The 25490-nt window shown below is 37.2% G+C and overlaps 1 protein-coding gene across 4 annotated transcripts; it reads left to right on the top strand.

The window, feature by feature from the left end:
* The first annotated feature begins 238 nt into the window (after window positions 1–238).
* Window positions 239–21719, top strand: LOC144978659 (inositol-3-phosphate synthase-like). Of its 4 annotated transcripts, none has more exons than XR_013646562.1 (7): window positions 239–344; window positions 5489–5924; window positions 6514–6764; window positions 8497–8692; window positions 12377–12576; window positions 15775–17022; window positions 21458–21719. XR_013646562.1 is itself a non-coding variant. In XM_078924983.1 (6 exons), exons 2-6 carry the CDS (start codon window positions 5507–5509, stop codon window positions 16513–16515), a joined length of 1806 nt encoding a protein of 601 aa, XP_078781109.1. In that variant the 5' UTR covers window positions 253–344; window positions 5489–5506; the 3' UTR covers window positions 16516–21719. The 4 variants fall into 4 exon arrangements, 2 of the variants coding, with proteins under 2 accessions (XP_078781109.1, XP_078781110.1); XR_013646563.1 differs by having other exon boundaries at window positions 298–803; XM_078924983.1 differs by having other exon boundaries at window positions 253–344; window positions 15775–21719.
* Window positions 21720–25490: the final 3771 nt, after the last annotated feature.

Genomic DNA, 25490 nt, shown 5'->3' with positions numbered 1-25490 from the left:
ACCCCAACAGGAAATTTAGTATAATTCAAAAAAAAAAAAAACAAACAAAAAAAAAAAAATAAAAGAAAAAGAAAAGAAAACACGCAAGCCACCAGGATATGATAGTAAATTGTCTATCAAAAGTGAGTAGTTTTCTTAGTGGGGGTGGGAGTCAACAGACTTTGGCATCTTTTTGAGTGTTTTGGCATTTTTTGAGTCTTCCCCTGGCATTTTGTTGAAAAATAATCTGGCAACCCTTCTTTAGACTCATAGGGTTGTTGTAATAAAGGGGTAAAAAGAAGTTTGTAGAGTTTGATCGGTTTTCATTTACATAATGCTATCGAGCAACAGACACTTATGATTCGGTAAGTTTAGTGTCCATCATTTAACTAAATTTCTTATTCTTACCTGTTTTCTGTGCCCATTGTGGCGTGTATAAAATGTCTAATAAATTTACTACTTACTGCACATTTGGAAACATCTCTTGTAAGCAGACGCCAAAAGTTTACCGACCGGCGACCTTCGACCCACGCTTTGGCTTTTCATTTTCCACTCTCTTACCGGTGTTCGAAGTGATCTGTGCAACCACTCTTGTGGCTTGTCTTTGTTATCTTTAGGTCTTGTATTATTGTTACTTTGCTGTAGATTACCTAATGGCCTCACATCAGAATTTGCCTGATCATAGTTGACCCCTGCAACGATTGCTCACGATCCTCCCTCACGCCACTTGCCACTTGTCGGTCCGGTACCCTAGTCAGAAGATAGTGACTTGTCATTATTGAAGGCTTTGCCTACTGACTCAGTCTCCATTTTGATCCCTGTTGGTAAGTTGTCTTATCTTCTTTTTTTCCGCGCAAGTGAGTTTTAAAAAATTTTGATTCTTGAATTTGTAGGGTGATTTTGACTTGATACAAGTCTCTAACTCTAGTGTGAGATTGTGATTGTGAGCGCGTCGAGGTATAGGCTGGTGAGTCGATGGTGTTAGTGAGTGTGAGTGTTAGGTTAGTGTTGCATTTTTTAAAAATCAAATCAAACAATATCTAGCAATAGCCATTAGACTCATGGAGTGGAGTTAATCCTCATTTCAGGAGGCCTTCCGAAAGCTCCTACATCCCCAGTATTCTTTTTTATAATTCTAGTAGGGGGTTTGGCTTGGGAGGGGGGAGACTTTTATTTAAAAATTTAAGTTCCCCCCCCCCCCTACTAGAACATTATAAAAAAAAACAAGAATACTGGGGATGTAGGAGCTTTTGGAAAGCCTCCCCTCATTTCTAGAGCGCGAAACTGACAATGACACAATTGCTTGTTACCCGACCCTGCCTTTGGGAAGGACCGACGTGGGGAGTCCTTCCGAAAGCTCCTCGTGCTAAGGGAAACAACTCAAATATTCCCTCAACTAACTCAAAGAAAAAATAAAACCTAGTACCACTAAATGATCCTAATAGGAAAAAACAAACACCCTAGCTCCTTTATTAAGACTTATGACTAACCCTAGAAAAAAAATCCTCCGAACTCGAGCAAACCCAAATAGAAAAAAAAAACCTAGGACTGCTTTCTCTAAACGTCAAAAAACAAAATGGTGACGGAAAACCAAAACAATGGTCATAATAGGAAAGTTTAAACTTTCACTAATCTATTCTAGAGTTTTTAAAAAGCTACCATATATTGACAAATTGAATAAATAAATGCATGACAACAGATCCACGGTGAAAATACAAATTGAAAGAAATTCCAGTTCAAGGAGCTTTCAGAAGGTCTTTCCCGATGTGCACTTATTTGACTGATAATCCAATTCCTTTCTTATGGGTAGGTACTTTGGTATAAAACAAAAATTCAAATTGGTTTGAGCTCAATGAAACCTACACTCGAACGCGCAAATCTCAAAATCACGGAAATCTCAAACTCGGTACAATTCCCTGTTTTAATCCCTCTATTCCGTCAGTATTGGCAACACGAAAATCTTGAACACTTTCCGGGACCAACACGGAAATCTCGAACAAACTGGACATTCCCTTGAGGTCCATTGGAATTTTATTTTTTTTATTATTTTTTTTTTTGCGAATTGTTTGTGTTGAACGGAAATATGAAAGATGCCATTACTCTCCCTGTAGTGCTAAGTGTCAGTTAATGTGTTACGCGTGTGTGCATGTGGCATATATTATGTGTATATGTGTGTGTCTGTGTGTGCATGCTGAACTGAGGGGGAATTGCGAAGCATGTTTGACACACCACTACATCACTCCATCGTTATCACCAGTACCATAGCAAAATGACCAGTATTGTTGGGATGGGAGACTAACAAGGCAGTTATTGCCTTAGGCAGTAACTGTTACGTATTAAAATGATACAAACAATTAGGGGTGGGAAGGTGGGGTGAGAGCAATGCCCTCCCTCTCTTAAGCCTGCTATGGGTTAGAAGGAAGAGCATGAGGGTGTTAAGTGAGGAGTGATAGTGATTTTAGGTACCTAAGTTGTGCTGAGTGTGTACTCGACAAAGCGATATGCTGGCTTAGTCTTTTTATCAAGCACACATAGTAGGAATTGTCATTCTATTTCTGTAATTGTTCTATTTCTGTAATTGAACAAGACAAGATGCACTAAACGCAACACCAGTGAAAACTCTCTTCAATAATTTTGTAAAAGATGGCCGAGAAAAGGAAATTGAATTGTCTCACTATCAACTCTTGACAGAGTTCACAATAACGGAGAGTTATCATTATAATATGACTTTTATCAAGACCACCCACATTTACCTCCCTCATATCCTCTGTGAAATACTCAACACGGAAAATCGAAAAAACAAATCTCGAGATTTCCGTGCTCGAATGTATATCACTATAATAAAGTGCTTTTCAACACAATTCTAATGATACCAAAATTGTGAAAATCTGATTGCAGAAGAAAAGTAATGTTAGTTTATTAAAGGCTGAAAAATGTTCTTTTGTTTGCCTTTTCTTATTTACTGACGGACATTGTGACCTGAAACTGTTTCATGGTGGATAGTAACCATCATTTGGATTTCAAAACTAGCCTAAAATGGCTGCTAAGATTTGAGTTTGAATAAGGATTTTGCTAGAACGAATTTCAGGGATGTGGTATACAACTTTGCCCTGAATTTAATTTTATTAAAAAGTTAAGATGTTAAATCTCGTGTTTTCACTGGAATTTTGATTTACCAATTTCTAATTTTTAAATTATCCACAACTAAATTATACCCTATTTTATCCAAGACCAAAAGATATACTAAATTGTCATTGATTTAAATATAAACAACACTAAATGATAGGGTAATTCCTCCTGGGGAAAAATAAGACATAAATAATTAAAATCCATCCATAAACAAGAAATCTATGAAACTTTTTCTGAGACCCATCACTCAATAGTCCAAATAATCAGGTCACATCGTGACTCAGTGGTACAGTCTTTGCTTCTTAACCGAAAGGTACCGAGTTCGATCACCCGCCACTGCGCTGTTAACAAGTCACCTCTCCCTTGTTCAATTTGCAGCGCTGCACTGCGGCTGACGCCTGGGTTATTCCAGTCTCCCCTTGGAATAAACCCTCGAGAAAATTTTCCCCTATGGGATGAATAAAGGGAATTTTATTTATTTATTTACTAGGCCATTTATCAGCTCACTGCTGGAGTGCCAAATGGACGTTTACCAAAGTACCTATTATGGGTTAATTATTGTAATGGAAATCTCAAAAAATGACGCAAAATATTGTCCATTACAGCAATGATTAAGTAGGCCAATAAGTGGGTTCGGATGTCAGACCTGCATGTTTATGTACACGTTGGGAAGGACGCTAGTATCACAAACTAGCTCAATTTTCTTTTCCAACAGATCTGACACCCAGCTATCAATAGACACCCCGATAGCCATGCCTCTCAACAGTGATCATAATGTAAACAATAGCAGTGATTGGCAAACCTAGCAAACTACACAGTTTTTAATATTGATGTCATCTGTCTAAGTAAAATGCACACTGTTCTACTGCTTGATCAATAGAATCAACACAGAAAACCATTGTGTGTTTTAAATTATATTATATGATCGAGAAAATCGTGTTATAATTGTTACCCTTTTTGCGGTATAAAAAGAACAAAAAATGGACAGAGAGAGGTTGATATTCACGTTATTATTGTTTATAAACAACCAATTATGTAAGTCCAAGCATGTGTGAAGATGTGTAAAATCCATGTTTTAACTGATCAAAATTCAACTGGAGGTCAGGGTAATATATAGTAAATAATGCAGTCGAACTTTATAAGGCGGCCACTCATGGAACCCCGCAAAATTGTCCGTGTTAGACAGTTGGCCACCTGGTACAAGTCATAGTTCAGTTCAACTTTTGCTTTTTTATAGTGCTCAAAGCACTTTTACAAAGGGTCCCTGGCCAACAGCAACACTTAACATGTGGGACGTGATATGACGGACGCCTGTTAGGCGATATTACAATTTTATTGGACAGAGACACCGCTGTTAATGGCCAGGTACTCAATTTACACCTGAGTACGTGAGACAATGAGTAAAGAGCCTTTTCCAAGGACTCAACTATACTCCGAGTGAGGCTTGAACCCAGGACCTTCCGATCAGAAAGCGAGTGTCATACCACAAGACGCATAGCTGCACAGTTACATTTTATATCAATTATTTATTTCATCACTAGACATGAGACTCAGTGGTTTTCTCTTTTTTTTCTCTCTCCGTCTCCCTCTCTCTCTCTCTCTCTCTCTCTCTCTCTCTCTCTCTCTCTCTCTCTCTCTCTCTCTCTCTCTCTCTCTCTCTCTCTCTCTCTCTCTCTCTCTCTCTCTCTCTCTCTCTCTCTCTCTCTCTCTCTCTCCCTCTCTCTCCTCTCTCTCTCCTCTCTTCTCTCTCTCTCTCTCTCTCTCTCTCTCGCTCTCTCTCTCTCTCTCTCTCTCTCTCTTCTTTTTATCCTCCTTCCCTCTCTTCCCTTTTCCTTCCTCTATTATTATTATTACTTGTTCCTGCATACTTTGCTCTTTATAATCTAAACAAGATAAAACAAACACAACAATTTTTACAATTTAAGGAAAGGACTTTTTTACATTTAATCCAAAATTTATCATGTGTACCATACTATCAATTTGTTTCTCAATTGACAACGCACATTCTATAATAGACCAACTTACTTACTTAGGCTGCCCCTTGGGGTGCCCAACTTGAGCCACAAGTCTTCGCCATTCTGTCCTGTCCTCCATAAGTCTATGCAGCTCCCGGGTGTTGTCCATTCCTGTGTCATCTAGCAGACAGTCAGTGTACACCAATATTTTTTTCAAATTTGATTATGAAACCGTTCTACCACCTACCATAATTGAGATCAGGTCAACAGATTGTAACTTACTGTTACTGTAAGAGGAATGCAATAACTGATTTTCTCTTGTTCTCATTATCAATAAAATTCGGTTTGTTTTCTTTTTAAATGGAAACAGCACATATAAGCTTTGTCTTTATTTTATTCTGACTTGTGACATTTTTTTCCTGCAGATTTCTGACAACTAAGTCATGAGTGAGATTAAAATGGCCAATGTTCATGTTGAAAGCCCTAATGTGAAGTACACGACAAACTTCATTGAGAGTCAGTATGAATACCACACAACTCGTGTGAGAAAGGATGGCCTCTCTTTCATTGCCACCCCAGAAGTTACCAAGTATATTTTTAGAACAGGTCGCCAGGTGCCCAAGCTTGGTGTGATGATAGTTGGATGGGGTGGCAACAATGGAACTACTGTCACGGCTGCAGTCTTGGCTAATAAGAAAGGTCTATGCTGGAATACAAAGGAAGGAAACCAATTAGCAAACTATTTTGGCTCTCTGACCCAGGCCAGCACTGTGTCATTGGGACGAGGACAAGATGGGGAGGTCTACGTGCCCATGAAAAGCATCCTACCCATGGTTGATGCCAATGATATTGTGTTTGATGGTAGGCTTTTTAAATGTTCTTATTAAATTCCTCTTTAACTTAGTATTTCTACTCAAATGATATGATAGACCACTTAAGTAGAATGTTATTGTAGTACCTGCTTTTTTAAAAAATTGGGCTCAATTACTGTTCCAAATGACTTTAAAAATGTATTATTCATCATTCTTTTACTATTTTCTCATGATCATATTTCCATTTGAAAAAGATTTACTCCAGTCACAATCTCTACCGTTTGCTTGCTCTAATTTAATTAATTAAACATTTTTGAGGTAGGTACATATGTATATCCAAGTGATTCAACAATGAAGAAAAAACACTAAGACCATCATTTGTAAAACAAACAAAAAATTTATATAAAGGAAGATTTAATGATTTGATATTTTAGAATAACATTTTTACTTTTATTTCAAAAAAAAAATTCCTTATGCATAGGTGCATTTTTTTTAATTTGCATTAATTAGAAATGGCCATTTTTTATATCTTTTCTTTTTAAAGAAAAAACTTTTTTATTAACTTAGTGTGGACTAAGATTATGAAAAAGAAATCAAAACAATTTTTAAAAAAGTAACTTTGTAAATATAATTCACAGGATGGGATATATCATCAATGAATATTGGCGATGCCATGAAAAGAGCTAAAGTGTTGGATTATGACCTTCAGCGACAAATTCATCCAGAACTTTCCAACCTGAAACCCAGACCATCCATTTACATCCCGGACTTCATTGCTGCCAACCAGCAGGAAAGAGCAGATAACATTTTGTCAGGCTCACTTGAAGACATGGTTCAACAAATCAGGAATGATATCCGTGACTTTCAGTCAAAATCCAAAGTTGATAAGGTCAGTTTGAGTTACTTAGTAAGGAAATTTTGGAAAAAATAGATTGCATTTACATAGTGCTTATCTACGGTAAGCATCATGCTCTGAAATTGTACAATTTAGGGGGGGGGGAATCTGTTGATAAAGGAGCAGCTTGCATTTAGCACATAGGAAGAGTTTTACAGCCAGTTAGATGCTAGTACAATAATTGTTCAAAGGCAACTCTACTGCCATAAAGGGGAACCGCCAAATTTAAAACTTTCATCTTGGACCTAATTTAGGTTGTGAGTTTAGGACTGTTCCGCTACATCACAGCTATACTGCAATACCTGTCACAACACTTGTGGTATGCTCTAAATATCACACAGGCAGTTTACTTGAATATATGGAGAATTCCTTTTGTTTTGAATGCAATTTACAATAACTCTAAAGCTTTTTTTCAAAGAGATTAAATCAATATCGTTCTCTAAATTATTATATGTGGATTGTCAAATCAGCTTTTTCTTGCATAGGCTTCCAAAGTCCCAATGATATTATTATCAGTGCTGATGGTGACAAAAAGTGAAAAACGAGGAAAATATTAAAATATTTCTTTAACCGGTTAATTGCTGGGCTCTAGAAAAACTCATATTTTAAAAATTGGCCTCAAAAGCTGTCCTTCAAATATCGATCAATTTAAATGATCGTCATTTTGGCACAAACTCTCAAACCTGGGAGTGAAGGAAGACTTGGCGAAGTCAAAGTTTGAGAGGTTTTGCCAATAGATGGATATTTTAATGACGAGTTTTCTGGCCAATTTTTTTAATACATGGTTTTCCAGAGTCCGGAAGTTAACTGGTTAAGCCTCATTTTTACTGCATTAACCTCCACTTTTAGTACAAGTGAGATGATAAATTATCATTGATGCTATAGTTGTGCGGCTATGTGGTCTTGTGGTATGACACTCGCTTTCGGTTCGAAAGGTCCTGGGTTCGAGCCTCGTTTGGCACATAGTTGAGTCCTTGGAAAAGGCTCTTTACTCACTTTCTCTCACCGTACTCGGGTATAAAATGAGTACCTGGCCGTTAACAGCTTTGTTTCTGTCCAAAAAATATTGTAATATCGCCTAAGAGGCGTCGTGTCTCATTCTACTTGTTACGTGTTGCTGTTGGTCAGGGACACTTTGTAAAGCGCTTTGAGCACATTTAGTGGTTATTGCGCTATATAAAAGCTCAATTTTTTTTTTTAACAGCTCAGTAGTTAACTTGTGGAGAGTTGGAAACTGCACCTATTTGTTCCACCAACATCAGCTCTCTCACTGCCAATAGATAGTATGCGCTTGGCTAAGCTCATAACATTACCATCCGGAAGTATAACGGACCAACACACAAAACTGTGTGTATCCATGAATGTTTATAGTATAGTCAGGTTATTACAGTTCAGTGAGCATTACTCATAAAACGCGGATGGCAAAAAACAATAACTAAGACCTGAGTGATGTCATCTTCGAACTATCTATACATTTGACTGGGGGGAAATGTATTTTTTTTAAAGGAGGAAATTTCTCATCTGACCCCAAAATCGCGGATTTCTGCGGATCAAAGGAAAACCATCAGCATTAATTTATCATTATTATCATCATCATTATTTTTACTTTCATTATTATTATTATTATTATTATTATTATTATTATTATTATTATTATTATTATTATTATTATTATTATATTATTATTATTATTATTATATATATTATTGTTATTCCAAAACTTTAGGTAATTGTAATCTGGAGTGCCAACACAGAGAGATTTGCAGATTTGAGGCCAGGCCTCAATGACACAGCACATTCACTTCTGGCCAGTATCAAGGCTGGTAACTCGGAGATATCTCCTTCAACCCTCTTTGCTGTTGCCTCCATCTTAGAGGGTGTCACATACATCAATGGGTCACCACAAAACACATTTGTACCTGGTAGGTATCAACACGGTCCATTGATCATTTTGAGTCAAGTAAGATGTTGTTTTGGATCTAACATTACAATGTCTTTGGTATTTTTGTAGGTTCTTTTTAAGAATATTATCATTTAAAGTAGTCCACCAGAGCTAATGCCAGTTTACATAGATTGTCAATATCAATTGCTTGCTTCCCTATGGATAGAATGCCAGTCTGTACTTTCTGCCAGATCTTGCAGACCCAACTACCCAATCACTGCTGGTTTGACAGTGGAGCCAGAATAAAATCTCAACTGTACCCTGAATCTATATCCGTCCCTTTGTGTGTGAAGCAAGTGCTCTATCAACTGAGCCCCCTATCATTATCATCATGCTATCATGCTGAACAATTATAATCTGGTCAAATATAATCTTGATTTGACAAGGGTCTTATCAACAAAATAAATAACACTTGTGAGATGAACTTGGTCAAAAGTGTTTGGTGTATCACTTGAATTACTGTTTATAGGTCACCTACATCTCTCTCTCTCTCTCTCTCTCTCTCTCTTTCTTTTTTTCTTTTTTTTTCTTTCTTTTTTTTCTTTCTTTCTTTCTTTCAACACCCCCCCCCCCACTTAATGCTTCTCCATAAACACGTATCAAGAAGTGAAGATAAAAAATACATAGACTGAAAAGCAAAAACAAAAGAAGACAACAAATTATCATAATTTGGTGTTGTTACCTGACTCTATAGGTAAAAAAGTAAATCAGGTCAAGTGTAGGTTTGGTGACTCGTCCCATCTGTTGTGTGAAATCAGCTGGTGATAAAAGCAGTTTGTTGAGGACCAGAAATGTTTGACTTATTTCTATAGATATGGCCTTTTCAGTAATGGTCCATTGATGCATAAAATAAAGGCAAAAATGTTACTCACACTGCAAGAAATTGAAACATTTTGCAGATCAGTTGATGCTAATGACAAAAGTATTCATCAAAACTTGTCACCATCAATAGGAATAGTCACTCAAAGATATCAATTATAAAACATCATTTTGCTTTGAATTGTATCCCTTAACGGAAAAACTGAATTTCTGTAAATCATAACATAACCTGAGACCTAATATGTTAAAAGAAAGAAAGAGAGAGAGAGAGAGATAGATGTAGGTGACCTATTTAAAACAGTAATTCAAGTGTTACACCCCAGAGCAGTAAATAGTAATGGGATTCAAAGATTTTATTGTCCACTTAATGAAAATGATAAGATATTAAATCAAGATAAAGTAAAATCAAGCCTAGCCGGTAAATCACAAGGCTAAAATTAGTTTCAGAAAGTAATAGAAAAAAATCTCTATTTTTTAAATATATTTTTTTTGTATTCTAACTTCCTTTGAATTACATATAAAAATTCATGGCTTAAATTATTTGTCCTGTTTGTTTAACACAATAGTGATCCCTTTCTTAAGCATTAAAAACATAAATTTCAGACCTGCAACTTCACAAACAATCAGTATGAGACGTAAAAATATCTAATGCAGGGTCCCCAGTCAAAACTTGATTCAGCCCCCAATGTCGCATAGCTCCCAGTCTGGTACATCAGTTGAGAGGGAGTTTGGGATGATAATAAAGGAGATGTGGCTAAAATATGAGAGACTGCAGTTTTACTGACCCAAAGTTTTACTGCAAGCTGGGTTAAAAAAAAAAGGGGGGGGGGGGGGGGGGGGAAGAAATCATGATCATTGCAGAAAATAAAATGGAATACATATTTCAATGATTCTTAAAGGGAAATAAACAGTTAATAAAGTTTATCTTCATAAGCATTTCATTTTCTGATTGAATGTCTCATTATAAAAGATGTTGATTCAATATTGTTTTTACTTAACAAAAAAATGTATCTCTGTAATAAATAGTGAAGTATGAATAAGAAGATTTAAAATATATTCCACTTTTACAAGCATAATTTTATGCAAATCCTCAAAACAGCATGAAATGTATTGGTGAAAAAAGGGTGTCATATATACAAGTGACATCTAATATAGAAATGATTAAAAATCAACTTAAGATGGCTCCAATCAACCAAATATTACATTTGTTCCCGGCTGGCACCCTGCTTCTAATGGTTGGGTTATTCACCCAATTCTGCTACAATTATGTTGACACGATGTGCTAATGATAATGACTTTCCTGAGAAGAGGAGTGGAGAAAGATAATTACTTTGGGAAATCGGTATGAAAATCGGGAACAGGTAAATGAATAAAGGCCTTAAAAATTGGTATGAACAGCAGGTTTGAAATTTGAGTTGAATTCAGTGTAGATAACAAGTACAAATTATTTGATCATTTTGTACGATAGACTTACACATTGTTTTCTGTTTACCAGGATTGTTTATCATGATTAAGTGAATGATAAATATGAAAAATTTTAGTGGGATGAGCACATTATTAACCCATTGGTGGCCAGGCATAATCTGAAAAAATGTCTCTTGCAGACTATGCGAGGGGAGATAACTCTTCCAAATTTCATAGTGCACTTCATTAAAAATTCATTGCAAGAATGTGAGGCATGCCAGAAACAAAATTAATGCTGTTTTGGAAAGAAGAATGAATGGCCTTTAATTTGATGTATTGTTTTGGGCTATTTGATTTATATTTTGATTTGAACAAAAAAATTTTAAATTTGAAAAATATGTAATAATATTAAAACACATGAAATCCATTGTCAATGTCATCAAAATTCGCATCTAACTCAACCTCAATGTCTGATTCAGTGTCTGAATGAGCACTATCATCGTCACTATCCAATAAAAAAACAGTGATCACGCCCGAGAATTGAGGAATTCAAATGCCATTCCAGCAACAACAAAAAAAGGACATTACCACAACCGATTTGGTCGACAAACTTAAAAAAAATCACAGCAGACAAACGAATTGAGATAAAAACGATCGGGAAATTTATAGTTTCACTTTCACTCTTTTCTCTACTTTCGTTTTCTAAATAAAAAGAAGTGGTTCTACACACAATTTAGTTTACGGGTTCAAAGATGCTGGGTACCTGACGAGCGATATCGGGCGATTAGAACTGTTTGAGATGTTTTTTGAGCGGGTGATTTGGGCCGCATTGGGTTATTGCATGATTAGTTAAGAACTTGTTGGTTTAAATTTTGTAGGCTTAGTATCCAGCGACGAGCTTAAAAACTGCAGATGTGAATTTTTCTTATACATTACGGCATTTTATCTTTCATTTACCCATCTGTTCACTAAAATGTTTTTCATTTATTCACCATTTCATCTCTATCTCATCCATCTACCATTCACTCAGCCGCTGCTCATTCATAGATCCATTATCTTCATATCCACTAATCCATATATCATCTCATCTGATTTTGTTTCTTAAAATTTAATATCCCCTCCTTCCCCCCACCCCCTCCCCCTCCCACAATCTATCTACTTGTCCATTAAATCATTAACCCATTCCCACGCCCACTGCAGTTGGAATCCATTCACTGAGTTGTCCTCCTTCATCTATCCATCAACCGCCATCCATCCATCTATTCATTCATCCATTCACTCATCCATCCATCCATCAATCATAATTCATCCATTGACCTACCCATTCATCCGTCTATCTCCCTATCAGCCCATCCATCCTTTCACTTACTAATTCATCAAACACATTCACACACCTACTGATCTGATCCACTCATTAATTCATTCACCAATCAATCCCCAGGCGTAATAGAGCTGGCCCAACAAAACAATGTGTACATCGGAGGTGATGATTTCAAGAGTGGTCAGACCAAGATAAAGTCTGTCTTAGTTGATTTCCTTGTCAGTGCAGGGATAAAACCAGTGTCTATTGTCAGCTACAACCATCTTGGTAATAATGATGGCAAGAATCTCAATGCCCCTAAAACATTCAGGTCCAAAGAGGCAAGTCATTTTTTCCCCTTTGTATGCACAATTTTTTGGTGTTACAGTGACTATTTGTTTTTTTGTTTTGTTTTTTTCCACATTTTGCCAAAATTCTTTATCAATTATTATTGTTTTCATTAATTCAACAAGTGAAATAGAATCTAATTTTCACAAGGATGCAGCTATTACATCATGCATATTCTGATATTTTTTTTTTTTCTCTTGGCATTTTCCAGATTTTTCAAATCCCCAACTAAAAATTGTGCTGTTTATACAGCTGAGTTTTGGGAGAATGAAGTGCCTATTCTCAGTAGTACTGCGAATAATGATCTCAGTAGTAGTCTTTGAATATTAGTCTTTGTCCCCTCACTGAACGTAATACTATTTTCTTTTCAAAATGGCGTGTTGAAGAAAAGGAGGGATGATTGAAACATTTTGTGTGACTAAGAATTGAGATTTTGATCTTTTCAACTTCTCCTTCAAGTCTGAAACTTGACAAGATCGTGTTTTGTTTTGTTTTTGTTACCCCAATCCAATCCATGAAAATGTCCCTGTCCCCACCTCCCCGACTTGATTCTTGATCATTCGTTCACATCTTGAAATCTATCGGCTTCTCTGTCAGATTGCTTTAATGAGAATAGTTCCGTCCCCATTCATTGTATTATTTACAGTTAAGTATATTTTAGAAGTTCCAGGATTCTCTCTCTCTCTCTCTCTCTCTCTCTCTCTCTCTCTCTCTCTCTCTCTCTCTCTCTCTCTTCTCTCCCCCTCTCTCACTCCCTCCCTCTCTCTCTCTCACATACACACACACATACACGCACTCGCCGTTGCTCATGACTCACATCTCAGTGCTCCTGCATTTAATAGAAGTTACCATCCTTAGGTCAACACCACTTCATTATTACTACTACTACAGCAACCTCCACATCGTTATCAAAACTATAGCAACCACCACCACCTTTACATCATCATCATCATCCTCCTCGTCATCATTGCTATCACTGCCACTACTAGAACCACATCATCATCATTACTACCACTACCACAGCTACCACATCATTAAAACTACAGCAACCACCCCCACCATTGCATCATCATTATCTTTATAGTCATCATCACCATCTACCACTACTACATCATCACCACCACCACATCAACACCACCATCACTACACAACAACAGACACCAGTCATCGTCAACAAAACGCATAATAATAATAATAATAATAGTAATAATTTTTTTAAAATTAATTTTATAAAAAAACAAACAAAAAAAGTAAATTATAATAATAATGTAGTTTATTTATATTTTCCGCACAATCCTCTATACAATAAAGCTCCAGGCTCATAGGCTACTACTGCAACTGAAATGAAAGATATCTACTATTTGCAGTAACCGTACTACTGTGAACAACGAATACGAATGCTATCTACTATTCGCAGTACTATTGTGAATAGAGGTGGCCATGGGAGAATTTGTGCTCATCAGTATATATGAGGCGCTCTAAAGAAAATAGTCCACATGCCAGTGGAAGTACTTTTGAAGCATGGCTTTAAAAAGGTGTTTTGGGATGAAAATTGGGATTTCCCAATTATACGATAGTTTGTTCATTTCTGCACACTTTTACTTAAATTTTTCAAAATTTAAGGGCACATTAAGCGTTGAAATGATGTTTAGTAAACTTTTTAGCTGTTTTTCTTCAAATTGTCTACCAATAACTCAATTTCATGTGTACCATTTCCCTGAAGTGCCTCACATATCGATGTCTTTCAACACTTTGTACATTGGACATACATTCTGTGCTTTCTCTAACATTTTTTCTCACAGTTATCATTAAATTACTGATGGCGATGATGACTGATCTTGCCTCATCTCAACTTTTACAAAAATTAACATTCGAGATTCAAAGATGAACAAATTGCTTTATATTTATAAGGAACTTTTCAAGTTCAAGCCATCTTCAACCAAGAGCAAACACCTGTAATACCATAAAGCCTGGATTCCAGAGTACAAAAGTCTGCAGTATTTCATTATTTTGAGGATTTTCTGTGTTAATTTTATCCAATACTTTTACGGTCCATAATGTCCAGAAACTCAGTACTTTGTTTGTATTATTTGACAGTCTTTTTTTTTCTCAATTAGGCGAAAAATGATGCAATATCTTTTGAAAACTTTAGAAAAAAGCCTTAGGGTACTGAGACAAAGCAAGACTGATTAAAAACACTTATGCAAACAAAGCTGTGGCAATGTTATTCCACCATCAGTTTGTTTCCCGTTATTTTATTCCACAAGACAATAACACAATATTTCAACCATACTTATTTCTGTTTCAATTAGGAAGGTCCTGATAGTTAAGTTCATGGTGCAGTCTCTACTCACGAGCAAAGTAACTAATTTCAAATCATTGTCAGTAACTGCGTCTGATAGAGCTGGTGCAAAGTACTTTCAATAGACTAGTTTCCTTTTCAAGGGTAGCAAGTACAGAACTCCCCATTTAACAAAATTGGAATTAATTCTGCCTTTATTAATGGCTCTGAAAAGACTACTTAAGTTTCCATCACTGTTTTTGCTGCATTAAAGAGGTGTACAGTTTAAACTGAGGTTCCTAACCTCCCATAGTGGGCAGGGGGGTACATACTGTGTCTTCTATCCCCTTATATCTGTTTTCCAACATGTTTTCTGTCTTTGTCTTGGAATGAGATTACTTGGTTTTGTCCTGGCCCTGGCCCGAGTCCTAGCTGGGAGGGAAACAGTCAAATGCATAGTTATTGTTTTGGGAGATGATATTTTTTTTCCTTGTAAATCATCTCTCTGTTATGTACTATTATATTTGTTATTTTGAATTTATAATGTAAGCGTATTCCTCTTTGTTGGATTTTGTGCTTGTCCGGATGAGACTTATAGGTGATCTCAAACTAAGTACATTGGTGGTATGCTGTTGGAATCTACATCTGATCCCTATTTGTTCCCAGTTCCCCTTTGTCTTACTTTCTCTTGGGTGCTTTAATTATAATTCTAGAACTTTTTACTATCCCATTTTCTTCCTTTTTACTGGCGCTGATATAACCTAAATGTGTTGCAAGCGCTGTAAAACCCTTAAAAACAAAAAAACAAAAACAAACAGTTTAAACCATCTGTACCATATGTAAGGGTTTATGAATTTTATATTTTAAGAGATTTTCGTATATTATTGTTATACTTTTCTTTAATTTTTAGATTTCCAAGACAAACGTCGTTGATGACATGGTCAACTCCAACAACATTTTGTACCAACCTGGTGAAAAACCAGACCACTGTGTGGTGATTAAGTATGTGCCACAGGTTGGTGACAGCAAGAGAGCCATGGATGAGTACACCTCCCACATCATGATGGGTGGTCACAATACCCTTGTCATACACAACACATGTGAAGACTCACTCCTCGCCGCTCCTCTCATTCTTGACCTTGCAATTATAGCAGAGCTATGTGAAAGGATAGAACTTCGTAAAGAGGAAGAGAAGGATTTCCATAGATTTAATTCAGCATTGTCTATTTTGAGCTTTTTGTGCAAGGCTCCCTTGGCTCCAAGAGGCACGCCGGTGGTAAATGCATTCTTCAAACAGCGTGCGTGTATAGACAATATATTCCGTGCTTGCATAGGGCTGCCACCTATACATAATATGGGCCTTGAGTATAAACAGGAAGTCGTTCCACAAGAATTAATGCATGATGATAAAGTAAATGTTGGGTCTTCTGTCAAACCGTCATTGCATCATACAAAGTGCATCCCTGAAATTGCTGGAAATGATGGGTTAGATTCTAATGGTTTAGGTAGCAACCATGTGACCAATGGAATCAGTGTTCATGTGACCAATGGAGTCAATGGTCATGTGATCAATGGAATTAATAGTCATATGCCTAATGGAATCGGTGACCATGCTACCAATGGAGTCAATGGTCATAAGGCTGCGTTATAACAATGATTTAGTTGTTGTCAATAATTATTTAAATCAATAATGGAAGGGAAAACATTTCAATCACTCTTACTGTAGTGGGTATTACAAATTTGTCCATTTATTGAGGAAATGTGAAAAGTGTGAATGTTTTGAATCGAGAGTTTGAAGTGTTTGATGTGGGTTTAGCTTTGGTATTTATTTACACTATTCTAACTTTTTACAATATATTCAAAAGAATAATATAATTCAAAACATATCATTTAATACTGATCAAAGAGATAAATATGAAAAATTGTGAAGTGTTTTGAGCTTATGATGAAATCATGGAAATTACCCTTTATAATTTGTTCATGCTTAATTTATTTACATTTAATTTATCTAAATTGTATATTTTACTCCACATATATATATAAAAAATGATTTGATATTATGATTCAGATGAATTGGTCACTAGTTTTTGATTATGTCACTTTGTGAGAATGTTATCTTTGGACTGATGTAGGAAAAATTTCCTTCCAAAGTGTTTTAGTGGATCTTCTTCTTCTTCTTCTTCTTCGTTCCTCTGATGGACATCTATGGCTGCAGTCCGATATCTGCTATGAAGTCTGTGGTCCGCTTTAGGTCCTCAGCCTCACCATAGAGCTTTGTGTTGAGTGTTGTAGGGGTGACCCAGTGGTTCGAACGTTGCACGTTGTATAATGGGCAATCCATAAGCACATGTAAAGTGGTTTCATGGTCGGTTCCACATGGGCAATAAGGGGTTGTTCCAATACCTAGCTTTGTAAACATATGTCCTCTTAGTCTATTGTGTCCTGTTCGGAGGCGGAATAGAGTGACTTGGCTACTTCGCTGAATGGCATGGATTGGATCCTGCTTGTTGTGTTCTAGGTGTGTGTCATTCCTTTCTTTGTCTATTTTTAGCTTTATTATTTTCTTTTGCTGATGGTAAGTGATTGACGACTTCGGTTGTTCCTTCTGGGCTCCTTCTTTGGCCAGTTGATCGGCAATTTCATTTCCATATATACCTACATGACTTGGAATCCACTGCAGCACAATTTTTCCTGTTTTATCAGATAAGCCCTCAAGGGCCTCCACAGTGTGTGCGGCTTCAGAGTCCTGGTAATTTTCAATAGACCGGAGAGCATCATCAGAGTCTGTCAAGTAAACCACATTTTTCCCGTATATTCTGTGATCTCTGGATAGTTCTTTTGTTGCATTGAGGATGGCTTTTTCTTCAGTTTTAGTACTTGTGCACATTGAACCCACTGATACAGATATTTTTGTTTCTGTTTTATCTGTCCAGTGTATGAGTGCACCAGCACCTCCATTCATGAGGGGGCCGGAAACTGAGCCATCTGTATAAACTCTTATCCAGTTGGTCATTGGGTATTTTTTATCGATCATCTTTAGGGTTTGAGCATTGTCATTATTGCTTCGAATGTTTTTCTTGTTGATGGTTATGGATTTTTGTTTCTTTTTCCACGGTGGTGGTTTGAGATTTGGGACATTGATTTGGGCAATATCTTCCTTTGGTGTCACTTTATATTCGCTCTCTAGTTTTTGTCCCAAGGCGATGAAGTTTTCCCTTTTGAGTCGATTCTCTTTCTTTTCCATTGTACTTGGATGCAGTGGTTGGGATTCCATGAATTTTATCTTTGAGAATTGTGTCACTATTTTTAAATTTCGTTGTTCTTTGAGAGGTTTTATTCCTGTGTGGGTTTCCATCTTGTGAATTGGTGTTGTTTTCATTGCTCCAGTGATCACGCGTAGGCATTGGTTTTGGATTTTTTCAACCTTTTGAAATTGAGCCTGTGAGCACGTTCCCCATGCCGATATGGCATAGTCTATTGCAGGTCTTACATATCCAAGATATGTCTTCTTCAGGACGTTTGAGTTTGCTCCCCATTGCGTTCCAGCAAGTTTTCGGAGAAGCTGCATTCTCTTGTACCCTTTCTGTTGACTTTCATCTATTTGATGTTTCCAAGTGAGTCGAGGGTCAAATTTCACTCCTAGATACTTAGGCATAAGGTCTTCTCTCAGAATCTTTCCATCTAAAGTTAATCGCATAGATTGCTTTTTGGTTGATAAGCTGAATGTTGTGTATGTGGTTTTATCAGCATTTACTCTCATACCCAGTCTTTTGTCCATTTGCTCAAAGCATCAAGAGTCATCTGTATCCTGGCCTTTGCAGTACCAATATTTCTTTCAGTGCATATCAGTGCAAGGTCATCTGCATACATGGCTGCTTTTACTCCTCTGCATTTGGTTTCGCAGATGTCATTGATAAAAATGACAAAGAGGGTTGGTGAGAGAACCCCGCCTTGTGGTACTCCATTTGTCATGTTCGTTAGCTTGCTTTTAGAGTTTTGAGATTGGACTCTTGCTTTTCGATTTGTGAGGTAATCTTTAATCCATGCAAACATGTTGTGTGAAACGTTGGCTTTCTTAAGTTTGAGAAGTAGTCCTTTTGTCCAGACTTTGTCAAATGCCTTTTCCATATCCACCCAAACTGTGACTGTGTGTTTTTTTTCTTGGTAACCATTTTCGATCAGCTGCGAGATGTATGTTATCTGGTCCTCTGTGCAGCGTAATTGTCTGAAACCAGCCTGTTCATCTGATATCAACTTATTGCTTTCTAAATACCATTGGAGACGGCGATTAACAATTCTCTCCATCAGTTTACCCAAGCAGCTTGTCAAACTTATTGGCTGGTAGCTTTCGGTTTTATTTTTTGGCTTGCCATCCTTCTTAATTGGTATCATGGTTGCCTGTTTCCATTTGAGTGGAAGTTTACCCTGTTTCCAACTTGCATTGAACAGTTGTTTCATTTTCCTCTTTGTGAGGGTTCCTAGGTGTTTCAACATGTCATTAGTAACATCATCTGGACCTGGTGATTTGTTCGTTTTTAGAGATTTCAAGGCAATTTCTACTTCTTCTTTTTTAATCGAACTGAACATGACATCATCTGTGGATTCTTTGGGTGTATCCTTGTGTTTTCTCAATTCTTTGTGGACTTCTCGTTTTCGTTCTTTTCTAATCTGTATACTCCCAACACTTGAGTACTGCTTCATAAAACAGTTTGCTGCTTGTTTTTTGTTGAGAATCCTCCCCTGATCATCTTCTACTGATGGTGCAGCATATCTGTTTTCTTGTCCACTTAGAGCTTTGGTTAGGTTCCATAATTTTCTTCCGTCTCTGTCGTAGTCAAGTTGTCTGGTTTTTTCATGCCATGCTTCCTGTTTTGCTTTTATTGTTTCTTTCCTGAGAGTTTTTTCAGCCTCTTTGTAAATTTCCATATTCTCATCATTTGGCTCTCTCTCTGCTTTTTTTCTGTGTTCAGTGACTTGGCTGTTGAGACTTCCTAATTTTTCAGTCCATCCTGGACAGTAGTCCTTTCTTGATCCTCTGGGGATTGATTCTTTTGCAGCTTTCATGATTGATTTTGTGAAAGCTTTGGCTGTTTTTTCTACATTCCTTGTTTTACAGTTTATCTCTTTTGTATAACTATCAGTCAACTTTGAAAACAGAGTCCAGTCTGCTTTTTTATAATTCCATCTCGGAGGTGGTGCCTTTCTGTCTTTTGCATATTCTTCAGTTATTTCAACCAGAATGGGACGATGATCACTTCCTGCCAGTTGTTCCTTTATCTGTTTACTGACTTTTCCGGTGAGATCTTCAGATATGAGAGTTAGGTCTGGGGTTGATGTTGTCTTCCATGCTCTTGAGAAGTATGTATCTGGGTCATCTTCATTTCTGACAATTTGAAGCTTACTGTCTGTAAGCCAATTTTCAAGGGTTTCACCTTTTCTGTCTAAGTCATTGTATCCCCAGCTTGGGGAGTGGCTATTGAAGTCTCCCACAACAATGAACTGTTCTTCTTCACTTCTTATGTTTTCAATTGGCAGATTCTCTGATGGTGGGCTGTAACAGTTATATATTGTGTATTGCAATTTGTTTTTGGTAATTTTTACAGCCAATATTTCAACAGATTCATCTGTCGTTATTTCATTTGTCGCTATGTCATTTCTGACGAAGATGATTACTCCACCTTTGTTCCGTTCTTTTCTGTCTTTCCTAAAATGTTGATATCCCCTTATTGAACACCTAATGTTTTCTGTGAAGTGTGTCTCCTGTATGCAGGCAATATCTATCTTCTCATCCTGAAGAAACTTGGAGAGGGCAGTCTTTTTATGTTGTATCCCTTCTGCATTCCATTGTAGCAATTTGATAGTTCCAGTAGTCCGTAACCTTGCATCTCCTACCCTGGTTCCACAGTAGGAGGGCAAGGTACCACCAGATCGCTTGGGTGAACCCTGTTTATCAGGGCTCGACGCTAGGTCCGTCCGGCGGGAATCCCCAGACTTCGCGCCATATCGTCCGACAGTTTTGTTGTCCATCATTGTGAGGAGGATGCGTGTCACATTAATTTTTGGGTTGGTTTCCCTCTCCAGACTATTTGCGCCTTTCGGCTCTGCGACTCCGACTTCAGCGGTTCTTTATTCTCTGGATGTGATTCCATAGCCTTTCATCTTCCCAGATCCACAAGGCAGTGGTGGTTTGAAGTTGGAGTTTTCCTTCTCCTAGACAGACTGCTTTCCAAGGCTATGAGCTCTGTCCACCCATTAATGGTGTCTAGGCTGGGAGTCCAGGAGGGTATCTTTGTAGAGTGACAGTTTCCCTTCACCCCACCAGCGTCATGGGGCTAGCACAGCTTATTGCGTGAACTAGGGCAATCTGGCCACGGCGGTTGATTCCTCCCTTCATCCGTCACCTCAGACACATAGAAACTCGTGTCATCAGCCGGTTAGAAAGTTCCTTTCGGAATACTCCAACCGTTGCCCAGGAGGCGGGCGGGGAAGAATGCCCCTACGTGGACCCTGACACGAGCTGGAATGGGTTGCGGATCAGTACTGATCAAAATAATCCAATCCTGCCTCCCAATCCAATCCTGCCTCCCTTTTAGTGGATCAATTCTCTTATACTTTGAAATATAAATCCTTAACATTTCAACTGTTGGGTAAACCAACTAATGTACTTTTATGTGGTATGAATCAATAATTGTAATGGACCAAGCTTTTATATTGTTTACCATCAGGCCTGTAAATCTTCCGACTATTGTCGGATTTCCGACAGTGCAATTTTGCTTGATATATTCTGTTAAGTGCTGACGTAAAAATAAAATGTGTAACATCAAAAAAAGAAAAAGAGAACCAACAAAATAAAAAGAATATTTTGTGTCTCGAAAAAGTCAGTTTTTATTCCGTTTCGAACACTACTTTAAAAAAAAAAAAAAAAGAAACTTTTTATTTGTCATGTCAAAGACAGAACAACTGTAGTCAGCTAGGTATATTGTCATTCCACCTACATGCTCCGCTAGACATGGATGTATTCACTGCCACAGACGAGAGCATAGTCAATAATCAACTAACACTCTCTATTTTGCTACCGACACACACACATAATTCCAATTGATTATTTTCCTCCCCATGCTTTCTCTGTTTCAGGTTGAATGTCAACCGTAAAAAAGTAATGCGAAATAAATATTTTTATTCGAAAGCTGTCAGCAGAAGTATTCTTTCCTCACGACCGTGACTGTTTTAATTTTTCTCTTTTTCCTCCTTCACACATGACTGCACCACCACCTCCTCCTCCTCCTATTTTTCTTCTTCTTCTTCCTTCTTCTTCTTCTTCCTTCTTCTTCTTCTACTTCTTCCTTCTTCTTCTTCTTCTTCTTCTTCTTCTTCTTCTTCTTCTTCTTCTTCTTCTTCTTCTTCTTCTTCTTCTTCTTCTTCTTCTTCTCCTTCTTCTTCTTCTTTTTCTTCTTCTTCTTCTTCTTCTTCTTCTTCTTCTTCTTCTTCTTCTTCTTTTTCTTTTTTTATAAGATTTCATCCAAATAAACAAAAGAATCAGCTTTAAAATTTTACACAAACAGGAGCGAAGATAAAGCAGCTTCTCATGTCAAGCACTAGATACACATCCTTCAAAATGGTAGGAATTGTTTTCTTCCTTTCATTTTACAACTAACTCAGACCTGGGGCCTGAAATGTGTGTACTCTCTCAAATAATTGTGATTTTTTTTTTTTTTGTGTACCATAAGATATGGATCTGCTTATTGTATAAATTGTATTACAAATAAGTTGAGGAAAGTAATATCTGTGTTGTGTTTATTACTTAATCCATGTGTTTGTCCTGTTGATCTATTTTCGCATGTTCAAAAAGTTCTGACAATTTTTTCACCAACCATTTACAGGCCTGTATCATATCTGCTGCTTATCACGTTTGAGTTTATTCCTCATAGCCAGATCCTGTGCATTTGTCTTGGATGGGACTTTGATATGATCTAAAATATTGATGGTTTGCTCTTGGAATCTATTGGAACAAGTCTCATTTGTCTTACTTTGGTGTTTATAATTGTAAATCTAGATTCCATTTTTTTTTCTTTTTCACTGATACCTAATGACCTAAAAGTGTCGCAAGTGTTGTGAAACCCTTGAAAGCATTAACAAAGAATTTAATGATATTATCATTGTTCCCCGTATTTTACCTCCGGGCTTAGCAAAACCATTATAAACAAATATTTTTTAATCTCCATTTGCTATTATTTTGTGTCATTGGTTAGATCTCTTATAAAAGGTGTTGACATCATTAAACAGGTGCTATTCATTTCTTTAAACTCGTCTTTAGGAGAAAATTATTTTTTTTCTTATGTATGTAACTTGATCGCACAAAACCAACAAATAAAATGGAACATAAACCAAAACAAAAACAGAATCTCTACCTTTTCAGCCACTTTGTGTTCAGACCATCTCATCATATGTAGACATGATATGAGACAAACTCTATAAAAGTACAACTCTTCATCAACAGATAATTGTGTAGAAAGATAAGTATTTAGACTCATAGCAAGGTTTTACATTTTATGTCATATGATTTCATTAATTCGTATGACATTTGCATCAAGTTTTGATTTATGAATAGAATATATTTTAGTGAACAAATTATACTTTTTTTTTTTTTACTTTTCTTTTTCTATTTTAGGATTTTGCATTTTTTCAATGCACCTAGAAGTAATTTTCCCTTATTAAAAAGTTTCAGCCTTTGAAAGCTGATAATTTTGTTAAAGTCCTATTCATATATAACAGATCACAGTGAGAGATAGAGGCTTATTCGACCTGATAGTTGCGAAGTGCTGATAAACTTCCAGAAACAAAATGAGCATCAAAATTATATATAAGCTAGAACCCCCCCCCCCCCCCCCCTTGAAGTTGGAGAATTTAGGTATATTTTTTTACAATTTAAATAGTACAAAAAGCCCATTAGATGTCTTGATCCTTTTAATTCGAATCTTCTTCTTTCTATAAGAACGCCATACTTTAGTATGGATCTATCTACAGTTATTAATATTGTTTAGTGATGTATCTAAATGATCCTGGCTGGATCTTTATGATTTTGATTTTGCAGTTTCTAATTGATTTCCCTGAATAATGCAAGCTTGGAACAGTAGGATTTAGCTTGCTTTCAACGTTCATCATTCAGTGAAATATAATTATTATACTGAATATTTTTAAAATATATGTGCAAGGTGCTCAAAATGTTCGAGTTTTAAAATCCTTATAAATCCAGTGATGCCAAAACTCCGGTTTCACCGGAAAAAACTCCGGTCTGGAGCAAAAAATTCCGGGCTCCGGGCAACTTCCGTCAAATTCCGGTGAGGTCAATTTGTTCCAAGGATACCCCCCCCCCCCCCCTCCAATCACCACATGATCATCATTGCCACTAGTATTACAACCATCATCACCACCACTACTACTGCAACCACCACCACATCATCATCACTACCACTACTACCACAACCACCACCACCACCACATCATCAGTACCACAACTACTACTACTACAACCACCACCACCACCATATCATCATCACAACCACTACCACAACTACCATCACTATTATAACCACCACCACATCATCATCACTACCATATTACTACAACCACCACCACATCATCATCACTACTACTACTACTACTACTACAACCACCACAACCAAATCGTCATCACTACCACTACCACTACAATCAGCACTACCACATCATCATCACGACCTCTACTACTACAACCACCACCACCACCACATCACTACCACTACTACTACAACCACCACCAACACCATTACATCATCAATACCACTACTACTACAACCACCACCACCACATCATCATCACTACCACTACTACTACAACCACCACCACCACATCATCATTACCACTACTACTACAACCACCACCAATACCATTACATCATCACTACCACTACTACTACAACCACCACCACCACATCATCACTACCACTACTACTACAACCATCACCACCACCACATCATCACTACCACTACTACTGCAACCACCACCACCACATCATCATCACTGCAACTACCACTACTACTACAACCACCACTACAACATCGCTACCACTACTACTACAACCACCACCACCACCACATCATCACCATCACTACTACTACAACCACCACCACCACATCATCACTACCACTGCTACTACAACCACCACCACCACATCATCATCACTACAACTACTACTACAACCACATCATCATCACTACAACTACTACTACTACTACTATACTACTACTACTACAACACTACTACACTACAACCACCACTACATCATCATCATCACTACCACTACTACTACAACCATCAGCACCACATCATCACGAGCACTACTACTACAACCACCACATCATCATTACCACTACTACTACTACAACCACCACCACATTATCATCACTACCACCACTACCACAATATCATCACTACCATTTGTACGACCATCACCACCACATCAACAACACTACCACCACTACTACAACCACCACCACATCATTATCATCACGACCACAACTACTACAACCACTATACCACCACCACATCATCATCACTACAACTACTACTTCAACCACCACCACCACC

This window comes from Berghia stephanieae, chromosome 8, assembly GCF_034508935.2.
Source record: "Berghia stephanieae isolate SIO BIC M18660-M18661 chromosome 8, UCSD_Bste_1.3, whole genome shotgun sequence".
NCBI lineage: Eukaryota > Metazoa > Mollusca > Gastropoda > Nudibranchia > Aeolidiidae > Berghia > Berghia stephanieae.
This window is presented reverse-complemented; position numbering and strand designations above follow the sequence as displayed.